General features: G+C 45.1%; 1 protein-coding gene across 1 annotated transcript in view; it reads right to left on the bottom strand.

Annotated features, from left to right (window-relative positions):
* Positions 1 to 969: 969 nt before the first annotated feature.
* The window catches only part of UROC1 (urocanate hydratase 1), a 51388-nt gene continuing 39650 nt past the window's right edge, over positions 970 to 12707 (bottom strand). Inside the window, exons 18-20 of the mRNA XM_037034051.1 lie at positions 11630 to 11711; positions 2267 to 2366; positions 970 to 1116 (exon numbers count right to left, since the gene is read on the bottom strand). Coding sequence (XP_036889946.1) covers positions 970 to 1116; positions 2267 to 2366; positions 11630 to 11711 — 329 coding nt within the window. The remainder of the gene's footprint in view (positions 1117 to 2266; positions 2367 to 11629; positions 11712 to 12707) is intronic.

Below are 12707 nucleotides of genomic sequence, written 5' to 3' on the forward strand. Positions count from 1 at the left end.
ACTCACTCTTCTGCCATTTTCCTCAGCTTTACCTATCCTTAATAAGGGAAGATGCTGAGTGGGAAAAGGAGGGCCTGGTCTTAAAATTGAACATATTTTCTTGGTTTCTCCCTAGAAACAGGGAATATTCATGCAGCTATATGTACAATGGTACTTTCCATGGAGTCTTGTTCACAGATACTATGATGATTAGAAGCTCTTCCTGCTGTGTGGAACAGAAGCCCTGCTGGGATGGCTTTAACACATGAGGACCAAGGAATCTGGAGACAAGCAGGATGATGATGGAATGGCAGCTCCATGTACTGCCAAGAGCCCAGGTACTTGTACCTTTCATGTGTACCCCTCCTATGCCTCTTTGGGCCTTATGGTCACAGCATGGTTGCTGTACTTCCAGCATCAGGCCTGTGGTTCTAGCAGGAAGAAGGGGCAAAGGCACAAAGCAATCCAGTCACATCTGTACATTTTTATTAGAAAAACAACTGCTTTCCCAAAAGTCCCACCCAGCAGATTTCCACCTTATCTCATGGGCTGGAACTTGGTCTGTGGTCACTGTTAATTGCACTGTTAATAGCTGAGAAATCAACTACTTTTACTGAGTATATTGCTGCGCAGACAAAACTGGGGTTTTGTAAGATGACCACTGGGGAGGAGACAAATAATACTGAGTGATTAAGGACTCAGAATTCAGGTAGACTGGCCCCCGAATCTCTTTTCTAACTCTTTGTTTAGGATGAGCCATTATTAAGTTTGTCATGGGTCCAGCTGAGGGCTAAGCTAAGGCCAGAAAGTAAGGAGAATAATATATGTGGTTGAAGCTGCTCTTCTTTGCATAACAAGGTTGTGAGAGGTATCCTAATGTGAGGGGTCAGCAAGTGTGGTGCCATCAAGGGGGGGCTACTTCTGGGACAGTGTCTCCCTGATTTCCTGCATGACCCTGTATGTTTACAAAAAAGGGAGCAGGTCCCAGTATCAGTTGGTGGGGCACAAGGCCTGCTGAAGCACATGCTCGTCTGCCACCTCATATGGGAGTGTCACTACCAAGCCCTTGTTCTCCTTCATCGTCTCACAGATAGTCTCATAGGCCTTCTGGTTCCCGGACCAACAGCGGCGGGCCACCTGTCAGTGGGGTGCAAAGAGAGCTGTGCAGCACCTGGTGCCAACATCATCAGGTTACCAACAAGGCATTCTAGACACACTGGGGCTGGGCTCATACCCGCTAGGAGACCCTCTGCTATTGGTGGGGTCAGTCTATCCAAGCCCCATTTAATGCTCAGGCCTCCTCCTCTCTTGGCCCAATTACCATTTACCTGCCTCGCTGATCAGAAATTGGCCATCCTTCTGCCCAGCCTCCCACACCATGCTGGGGCACAGGCCAGGCAGACAGAAATCATCCTCAGTGCCCTTCCTCTCTGGCCTCATAGAATGGACATCCACCTCAGATCTGCCTTAAAATCTCTCTCCATTCACTTCCTTCTCTCCATCTCCATTACCAAGGTTCCTTGGATGACCATCATGGCACCTCCCCCTCCTCCCTGCTGCTGTTCTTGCCAACTCCCTTCTCCCATACTCCTCCCATGCCTCCTCCAATCCATTTTCTCACTGCTTCACTACCTTCAGAATGAAGACTCTTCTCTGCTGGGCGCTCTCAGGGAGTCAGACCTCCAAGAGCCCCTTCACTTCCATTGTTACATTTACTCTTTAAGCCATCCAATGTCAAACTGTCTGGGCTCTTGTGCTCACTTCTTTGTTTCACTCACAGCTGCACATACCCTTCCCCATTACCACCTGACTTTCCATTTATTCCCACTTCCCTGTGACGTGGTCCTGGAGAGGATGTACCCCCCACCACACACACACACACACACACACTCTGAGAGCCCAACCTGGGTTGTATAAGTTCTACACTCTCTGACCCACCTCAGAGATGGTGGAAATACAAGGCTTTATAAGGAGGCCTCTCCTACCAGCAGTGGGATTGCTCTCACTGGAAGGGCAGGTTCAGATGCCAGGGCCCCCCTGTGTGGATAGAGACTGGAATGGAGGGTAACACCAGAGGCTGGGAGATCCAAAGTAGCCTCTGGTAATGGGCCCAGAAAGATGCGGGCAGCTGATTAGGAGAGCCATGAATAAGCAGGAATGGCAGAATGTGCTCCTGACAAATTCTGGAGTAAAAGGGGTAGAAGTCTGTCTCAGGTCTCCATTTGGAAAGGGCAGAATCACCAAAAGAAAGAGAAGGAAGGCAGGGGAGAGATTTAGGGTGACTTACTCCATTGGAGACATCCCAGCTGAGCATCATTTTGGCTTTCTTCTCAGCCTCCTGGGTCCCATCTAGCACAAGACCAAACCCACCATTCATCACCTCACCCCTGCAAGAGGTAAGAGTTTCCAGGTCACTTCTGGGTCCTGACCCTCACAAAACAGGAAGAAATGCATGTGAGTTTTTTAATGTTCTGGAAGTGTTATTTGAGGGTGTTTTGTATTTGGCCCCATGGGGTTGGAGTCTGTGTCCTCAGGTGCAGGAGCTTCACAGTTCTGTGCCACATATTCATGCCTCTGTGATTTACCGCATGGCCCTGAGCCTACCTTCAGGACCCAATCATGTGTCACATCTTGCTTGAAGTCTGGCCTCCTAAATGTGACATGACCTCCTTTTCCTCTGCTTCCTTCGGGGTATGTATGCTTCCTCTTGTATCACTCAATTCAATTGTCATTCTTCCTGATTTTCTCTTTATGCTCCTTCCTTATTTTTTTATTTCTATTTGCTTTAGGTATATTTTGGGGTCCTGATTACTTGACTTGAAAGTTGAGTTCCTTATTTTCAGCATTTCCTGTTTTCTAATTAATGCATTTCTCTGAGTTTTGTTTTGACCACCTTCTCTCATAGGCATGATATTTTCTTGTGTTCATTTGTTTCTTAATAGATGTCACTTGAATCTCACTTGAGTATGTTAATACTATTCCACTGTCCACATATTTGCCCTGCTGCTTTCTCCTTCAGTTGTGAGGTCCCTGTTCTTTCTGGCATCCCTGGACTCCCATTCATACCTTTGATGTCATTACCAATGGCTGGTGAACACAGCCAAAGTTCCTCATCTCACATCGCTATACTCCATATGTTCCCTTCAGGTACACACTCAGGAAAAAAAACTGGATCTTGCCAATAACTTCTAGGGCTCTACTGCCAAACATGGACACATGGGACCATAACAGACAGCTGCTTTTTGGTACCCAGTGCCAGTGAATTTGCTCTTTTTCCTTCCCACACTCAGAAGGTACATCTAGTTTCTCTAGTCCCAGATCCTAGTCAAGTCTAGACTGTCAGGTCTTACATTATCTGCCCAACCTGGACCCTATATTATAATTTCAATCAGTTCCCACTAAGAAGATGAGGAGCCCTCTGTCCCAGGAGCCACCAGTGCTCCCACTCTGGACACTAAAGCTGCCCCTGCCTGACCCTCAAGCCTGGTGTTGATGCCAGCCTGCACCTGGCCAATCCTCTGCCTTTGAGGAGGTTCCCAGCATGTCTTCCACCAGCATCTAGGGTGGGATGCTCTGATTAGATTTAAGGTCATGACTGTTCACCTGTCGGAGGCCAATGATGGTTATCAGAGAAGAAAGCAGAAGGCAGTAAAACTCACCAAATGAGAACTCTCAATCATAGTGGTCTTTTTGAGTTTAGAACTACAGCTTTCATTTGGGGATCTGGAAGCTGAGATGGTCAGAGACCAAAGCTGCTCAGCTTCAGGCATCTTCTGAAAACCTGACCTACAGAGGAGCCCTGACCATACTAAGCCCAGGAAAATGGGGTGCTAAAGACTTGCTACCATTGCAGCATTTGGGGTTACTCACAGACAGTGTTTGGATAACCAACCCTTTGAGAAAAACATAAAAGTTGAACCATACATCAGACACAAAGGAAAACAAAATCCAGGTGTTACTAAGGAAGGAAATATTTTTAATTTGCAAGATGAATAAAGAAAGTTTAGGAGAATTTTTATAAAGTCAGGAGTTGGGGGAGGATTTTTAAAGTGACATTTAAAAATATGGATGGCCAGAATAGAAAATCCACTGGATAAAGATGTAAAACTCCCCTGTGAGGAAACAGCCAGCCCAGGTATCCCTTCCAGAAAGCCCAGCTGTGGGGGAAGGTAGTTCACTCACAACCCTGAACAATAACTCCTTAGGGTCCTACTTGGGGCAGAGACTGAGCGATACCATGAAATGGGGCCTGCCCACTTCTTCCCAAAGTGGCTCCTACAGTGGCTATCTGGGCTCTAGAACTCCCTGCCAGCATCAAGACTATCAGGTCTGTGTGGGAATGGAGGGCTCCCCTGCCCAATCATCCTATCTCATATCCACCTTTCCCAACTCTTCCTATCCCAGGTGGTCCTCCGCAATAACCCTTTTGCACCCTCCCAACCCCCTCTCAGAATCTGTCTCCTGGAGAACCCAGTCAGCACAGATGTTTTAAATAAAGTTCAAAGACAAGTGACAGGAGCCCAATATATCAATCTTATATCCAAAATAGATTAAGAATGACTGGAAATTGATAAGAAAAACCACACAATTCAAAAACAAAAACCTCAGAGCAGCACTAGCTAGATGGCTCAATTGTTTGGAGCACTGTCATGTATGCCAAAAGGTTTGGGGCTGATCTCTGGGAGAGGGCACATACAGGAGGCAACAGATCGATGTTTCTCACATTGATGTCTGTCTGTCTGTCTGTCTTTCTCTCTCTCTCTCCTCCTCTCTTTCTCTCTCTCTAAAAAAAATCAAAACGTATTCTTGGGTGAGTATTTAAAAAAAACACCTCAGAGCAGCCAATTCAAACAAAACAAGAATTTTTCACTTCTTCCCTTCCAGGCTGGTAATTCCCATGTTAATATCCAGTGAGTGATCACATTTAGTGTTGATGAGGTTATGCAAATGGGAATTTTTTAAAGAAAGATTTTACTTATTTATTTTCAGAGAGAGGGGAAGGGAAAGAGAAAGAGAGGGAGAGAAATATCAATGTGTGGTTGCTTCCTACATACCCTTTACTGGGGAACTGGCCCACAACCGAGGCATGTGCCCTGACTAGAAATTGAACCAGTGACTCTTTGGTTCAAAGGCAGGCACTCAATCCACTGAGCCACACCAGCCAGGGCCAAACAGGAAATTTGGTAGCAGCTATCAAAGTTTGAAACTCCCACTTTTTTGAACCTGAGATTACAAATAGCATGCACATGACAGAGATTTACATTTATGGGAGGTACACCATGTGCCGGGTCTTCTTCTGGCTCATTTACAGAGAGATCTGTGGTAGATTGACACATGCATTTGTGCCAGGCCTCCTGTGACCCCAACTTGCTATGACACCTGAGCAAAGATACTTATCTCTGCTGGGTAGTATTTATTTTTAGATGGGTCTATTGTGGTGATTAAATGAGCTAGCACACAATCTTAGAAGACCTTGAACATATTATGCACTACATAAACCTTAGCTATTATTGACTAATTTAATCTTCACCACTAACCTGCAAAGCAGTTGCTATTATTATGACCATTTTGTGGATGAGAAACAAAGCTTAACAGTTTAAGTTGTGTAGACAAATCAGCTTCAGAGTTCATGCTCTTAATTTCACAACAAAACTGTACAAACAAAGCCGCTTCCTGCTGCACTGGGGGTGGGAAAGGTGAAGAAGGTTTATGTGCACAGATGGCGGGAGCCCTCAATGCCCTGACTGCTCAGAGTGCCTTGGGACAGCAGAATGAACATACAGCACAAGGGCTGAGGAGAAGTCTCAACACCCAACAGTGAGGCTTGTCCTTCCCACCCAGCTCCAAGAACTGACTGCACCCTCCCTACAAGCGCAGGAAAACCAACCAGTCCTACCTAAAAGAGCAGACGGACAGCAAGGGTAGCTAAATAGAAAATAGACAGACACCGAGAAACAGAGAATTTGAGGAGACAGAGGCAAGAAAGGGAGCAGAAAATGACACAAAGATGATATTGATCATCTGGAAAAATAAAATATAAAAACGAGGAGCAAATAAACAATTCACAAAACTAAAAGCAAATCAAGCAATAGCAAAACAAGCTTATAATTTAGAAACATGAATTTCCATACAACAAAGAAGAAAAATAAAGCTGGAGTTAGAAGTGATTTCCTCCTAGAATAGGAATGGTGGTGGGACAGATTTTCTGGCTGATTTTCACAGAAAGATTTGCAGGAGTATCTGACAGATTAAATTATGAACGTGTGCCCTGGCTGGTGTAGCTCAGTGCGTTGAGCGCAGACCTGTGAAACAAAGGATCGCAGTTTGATTTCCAGTCAGGGCACATACCTGGATTGCAAGCCAGTTCCCAGGAGGGGACGAAAAGAGGCAACCATACAATGATATTTCTCTCCCTCTCTCCTTCCCTTCCCCTCTAAAGATAAATAAATAAAATCTTTAATAAATTATGAATGTGTAAGCCTAATGAATTCCAACATGAATCTGAGGTGTTCCCAAAAGAGCCCTCAAAAGCAGCCAGGATACAAGGTGTTGATGCCCATATCTTACCAGCCTGCATTTCTGTCCACAGAGCCTTGGGACAGCCTTGTAGGTGGGAGAAACTTGGGAATTTATACTCCCTGTCCTGAGAGTCCAGAGTACAAGGGGTAAGGGTAAGCAATGTTCTGCCGGAATTCTGGTCCAGTTGTCCACTGCTCTTAGGCCCTCATATTGTCGACTCTCAGCTGATATGCTCTGTCCTTTCTTGCCCTCTGTTGTCCCATTGGCAATGATGAGTGGATCCTGGGAGGCAACAGATCTGGGTCCAGATCCCAGCTCTACCATTAGTTCTGTGGCCTTGGGCAAGTTACTCCCTGTTCAACGTTTCTCTTCACCTTCAGAACCTTCTCAGTAAGTCCAGTGCCAAAAGGCCAGGAACCCAATAACTAGGCACTCTTCTTGTGCCCTGGTGTTCTCCATCCTTTGTGTCAGAAAGGGCATGCATTCCGGTTACATTTTCCATTCATTAGAGCCACCTGATTGAGCTGCAGCTCGAAATTCTATCCAAGCTGGCCCATCATAATGCCCTGAGAAGCTCAAGTGCTGAAACACTTGGCTCTGGAGGGTAAGGCCAGTCTTGATCTGGCTGGCCAAAACAGTCTCAGAGGTCAGTTCTGAGATAGCCAGGCCCAGGGAGCTGTCTTCCTTTCTGAAGCTGCCATTCCCCCCTGCTGCTCCAGATAGCCAGGAAGAGCTTGTCCTGGGAACTTCCCCACGTGACTCCATAGAGGCAGACCCTGTGCAAATGCAGTTCCTACAGCATCTTAACTTATTGGTGCCTCAGTTTTCTCATCTGTATAATGTGTTTTTCTTCTAAAATCAAATAGTCTAGAAAATGCTTGCCACAGTGTCCACGTGCAAGAAGTATAAGTTATTTTTATTCTTAACAGCAGATGTGAAATTGTACTTTTTTTTGCTCTTTTTACTATTTTATTAAGTAACAATTTTAGAAACATAGAGGGTGAATAAACTTCATATATTTTTCCATGTACAGTTGACCTCTGAGCAACACAGATTTGAACTGTGTGGGTCCACTTACATGTGGATTTTTTTTCAATAAATACATATGGTACTGTAAATGTATTTTATCTTCCTCATGATTTCTTAGACCATTTTCTTTTTTCTAGCTTCCTTTGTTGTAAGAATACAATATACAATACTCACAACATGCAAAATTCACGTCTGTAACCATTTATGTTATCTTAAGGCTTCCACTCAACTCGGATATTAGTCATTAAGTTTTCAGGAAGTTGAAAGTTATGTGTGAATTTTTAACTGCCTGGCGGTCAATCTGCCTAACTCCTGTGTTGTCTGAGGGTCCACTGTACACTAAATAAGCACAGATTGCCCAGGTGCTGATAAAACATGCCCATCAGCCACTGCTTCAGCCCCTTATAATTTCTCCCTTCTTTTTTAAATATATTTTATTGATTATACCATTACGGTTGTTCTATTCAACCCCTCATTCCCCTCCACCCTGCACACCCCCTCCCCCACCATCCCCCCCTTTAGTTTATGACCACGTGTCTCAAGTTCTTTAGATTCTATATTTCCCCCACTATTCTTGCCCTCCCACTATCTATTCTTTACCTACCATCTATGCTACTTATTTTCTGTACCTTCTCCCCACTTCTCCTCCTCCCACTCCCCTGTTGCTAACCCTCCATGTCTTCTTCATCTCTATGGTTCCACTCCTGATCTAGCTGTCCTCTTGGACAACTTTTGTTTTAGGTGTGGTTGTTAATAACTGTGAATTTGCTGTGCTTTCACTGTTCATATTTTTATTATCTTCTTTTCTTATATAACTCCCTTTAACATTTCATATAATAAGGGCTTGATGATGATAAACTCCTTGAATTTGATCTTATCTGAGAAGTGCTTTATCTGCCCTTCCATTCTAAATGAAAGCTTTGCTGGATAGAGCAATCTTGGCTGTAGGTCTTTGAATTTCATGACTTGGAATACTTCTTTCCAGCCCCTTCTTGCCTGGAAGGTCTCTTTTGAGAAATCCGCTGACAGTCTGATGGGTACTCCTTTGTAGGTGACTGTCCCCTTATCTCTTGCTGCTTCTAGAATTCTCTTCTTCATTTTAATCTCGGCTAATGTAATTATGATGTGCCTTGGTGTGTTCCTCCTTGGATCCAACTTCTTTGGGACTCTCTGAGCTTCCTGGATTTCCTGGAAGTCTATTCCCTTTGCCAGACTGGGGAAGTTCTCCTTTATTATTTGTTCAAATAAGTTTTCCACTCGTGGTGTTTCTTTTCCCCTTCTGGTACCCCTATAATTTGGATGTTGGAATGTTTAAAGATGTCCTGGAGTTTCCTAAGCCTCTCCTCATTTTTTTGAATTCTTGTAACTTCACTTTTTTCTGTTTGGTCATTTCTTCCTTCCTTCTGGTCCACCCCCTTGATTTGAGTCCCAGTTTCCTTTCCATCACTATTGGTTTTCTGTGCATTCCCCTTCCTTTCAATTAGTTTAGCCTTCGTATGTTCCTCTAATTTGTGACTATAATCAACCAGTTCTGTGAGCATCCTGATCACGAGTATTTTGAACTGTGCATCTGAGAGGTTGGCTATTTCTTTTTCGCTTAGAGTTATCAGCTCTGGGGCTTTGAGTTCTTCTTGAGCCATATTTTGGACTGTTCGTGCCTGTTACGTATGAGGAGCAGAGCCCTAGGTGTTCACCAGGGCGGGGCAACTCAGTTGCTGGGTTGTGATGCTGTATGTGGGGGCGGGGTAAAAGGAAAGCAATGGCGGTCCCCTCTGCTGCCTCCCACCGCCTGGCCACATGGTCCATCCCACTGTGAGCAAATGTGTGACCCTGGTCAGCCTGCTGCCTTGCGTCCTTGCTGGGTCCACCACTGGGGCCTTCTCAGTCCCTCNCTCTAATTTGTGACTATAATCAACCAGTTCTGTGAGCATCCTGATCACGAGTATTTTGAACTGTGCATCTGAGAGGTTGGCTATTTCTTTTTCGCTTAGAGTTATCAGCTCTGGGGCTTTGAGTTCTTCTTGAGCCATATTTTGGACTGTTCGTGCCTGTTACGTATGAGGAGCGGAGCCCTAGGTGTTCGCCAGGGCGGGGCAACTCAGTTGCTGGGTTGTGATGCTGTATGTGGGGGCGGGGTAAAAGGAAAGCAATGGTGGTCCCCTCTGCTGCCTCCCACCACCTGGCCACATGGTCCATCCCACTGTGAGCAAATGTGTGACCCTGGTCAGCCTGCTGCCTTGTGTCCTTGCTGGGTCCACCACTGGGGCCTTCTCAGTCCCTCTCACTGCTCACTCCTCTGCTGGTTTATCTGCGCGCAAAAGTGACCGCGGCCAGCCCGCCACCCTGGGCCCTCACTGGGTCCGCCTGATGCTACCCCGGATGCCTGGGCACCTGGGGTAGGGGGATCTTTCCTGCCCGTCCCTGCTCTACTGCTGGCTCTGCCCCTCTTACCAGTCCGGTTGAACAGTTCGTTGTTGTCGGACTTCCGAATAGTTCAATTTTCTGTTCCTTGGCTGCATCTTTGTTTACTAAACCTTTGTTGTATTCAAACTTGGTTGTGGGAGAAGGCACAGTGTTTCCACCTACGTCTCCATCTTGGTGGAAGTCTGTGAAATTGTACTTTATAATAAGAAATACATATTTGGTCTTCATCCCATTTTTGGCACAGAACTAAAACCCTTGGAATTCCTAAGGGTGGAGAACGATAAAGATGTCTTTTGTTACATTAATGAGGTTACTTGTAGAACCCACATAACAATGGGGGTTGGTTGCCAGAAAAATCAAGTGAGAATAGAAGGTGGGAACTTTCTTTTTTTTAACATTTTATTTATTTTACTTTTAGAGGGTAAGGGAAGGAGAGAAGGAGAGAAATACCAACTCATGGTTGCCTCTCATGCATCCCTGCTGGGAACTGGCCTGCAACCCAGGCATGTGCCCTGATTGGGAATCGAACTGCAGTCCTTTGATTCTCAGGCCTGTGCTCAATCCACTGAGCTACAGCAGCCAGGGCAGAAGGTAGGAACTTTCAGTCCCACCCACAAACTTCCAGGGAGCGGGGAATGGGCTGGGGGTTGAATTGATCACCAATGGCCATTGATCTAATCAATCACACCTATATAATGATGCCTCCAAAAATATTGGGGTTCAGACAGCTTCCAGGTTGGAGAAACAGAATGCTTCCCTGTGCCACTGTGTGGGCCCCAAATTTCATAAAGATAGAAACTCCTTTGTTGGGACCTCAGTCCAATGTATCTTTTCATCAGACTGTTGATTTGTATCCTTAAATCTCTTTTGCGATAAATCAGTAATATGGTTAGTAAACAGGTCTCCTGAGTTCTGTGAGCCATTCTAGCAAATTAATAGAACTCAAGGAGGATGTCTTGGGACATTCCAATCTGTAGAGGATCAGTCAGAAGCAGGCAACAACCTGGGCTTGCAATTTGAAGTGGGGTAAGAACAGTCTTGTAGGACTGAGTCCACAACCTGTGGGATCTGAGGCTATCTTCAGGTAGTTAGTGTCAGAATTGAGTTGAATTACAGGTGTTGGAGAAAATTGCTGTGTGGTGTGAGAAAACCTGCTCATGTTGGAAGTACAATTATAGTGGATATCTTCAGCCAAAATAAGGCCCTCCCAGAAACTACAGATTTCCTAATGGTGTAGACTAGAAACAGAACTGGCCAGGGAAGAGCCCTCAGCTAGCAACCCAGGGGAGCCAAGAACCCAGGTCTCCTGCCTCCTTGTCTATCTGCCCTGGGAATCGTGGGTGAAATAAAAAGACAGTACTGTGAGGATTTCTGAGGAAATATCTGTGAATGCAAAGTGAAAACTGACATAAAAGGGGCAGTCATGGTTCTTACAGCCTTTGTGTTCTATGTGAAAGGTAAGACCCCCAAAGGAAGAATGGTTTGTTCAAGACACTTTGCCACCCATCCCCCTCAGTGTTCTGTCACTCCAACGTCCACCTTATAGGAGGAAAACTTCATAGCAAAGTCCTCAGAAAAGGAAGCTTGGGGGAGGCAGGGCCCAGGACCCTCAAGGGAATTCCTGTGCCTTCCACAGGAACCTGCACCCTCACCACCCTGTTTTCCAAAACTTTCTTACCAGCCCACGCCCCCACCATTGTGAAGAGCGACCCAGGTGGCTCCTCGAAAGGCATCACCCACGAAGTTCTGCACGGCCATGTCTGTGGAAACAAAAGCCACAACCTGTCATTCCCTGAATGATGTGGGCCAGGGCAAGGCCATGCTCCAACCAGTGGATGTCCCACTGGATGAGACAGAGCCATTCAGGCCTGAAGGACAGATAGGGAACTACAGACAGATGACTCTAGAAACAGCAATAATTTATACTTACAAAGCTAAGCAAAAAACAAAGAAGTTGAAGAATGCCCACTCACCTACAATTATCCCTCCCTATAGTTATGCTCTCTGACACTGAATGCCAGACAAAGCAACCCAGAGGTAGAAATAAAATAGAATTAAAAGACAGGTGGTAGTGTTTTTAGCTTAGAAATGTAGAAAGACAAAGAATATCATCTCCACCCTTCAAACAAACAAAAGAATGGACAGGACAGGGTCAAATTGCAAATTAACTATTTATCTGACCCGATCATATAACTGTGGTACCAGAGCAACTAACAAATTTGAAATATGGGGAGAGATAAGCATTTGCACAGAGAAACAGAGCCCAAACTGGTCACCTTATGACTGTTTAACAAAGTGCTGAAGGATAAGCATGAGTCCTGTAACTATGAGGCTCATGGGACATGGATGAATATAAGGGGGTTTGTACTCTCTGGCAGGCTCTTACTCTAAAAATTCCACTGGGTGCTCACAGAGAAGATCAAGGAGAATCCTAACAATGCTTTTTTCTTGCTGCTGGGATGCCAAGTGCCATGAGCCAAGAAATCCAAGAAATGTAGTTCTAGAAGCTGGAAAAGGCCAAGAAACAGATTCCCCTCTATAGTATCCCACAACATCATGGTCTGGCTAAAACCTTGACTTTGGCCTATTAAAATTGACTTTAGACTTTTGAAGTCAGAAGTGTGGAAGAGTACTTTTGGATTATTTTATCCATTAAGGTTGTGGTGATTTATTATAGTGACCCTAGGATACAAACATAAACTGTATTAACATCAGAGAATTTCAGAACCAGGAATATTATAAAAAAATAAAAGGGG

The sequence above is a fragment of the Sturnira hondurensis genome, unplaced genomic scaffold, assembly GCF_014824575.4.
Source record: "Sturnira hondurensis isolate 20B ecotype Veracruz unplaced genomic scaffold, ASM1482457v3 Scaffold0021971, whole genome shotgun sequence".
In the NCBI taxonomy this organism is placed as follows: Eukaryota; Metazoa; Chordata; class Mammalia; order Chiroptera; family Phyllostomidae; genus Sturnira; species Sturnira hondurensis.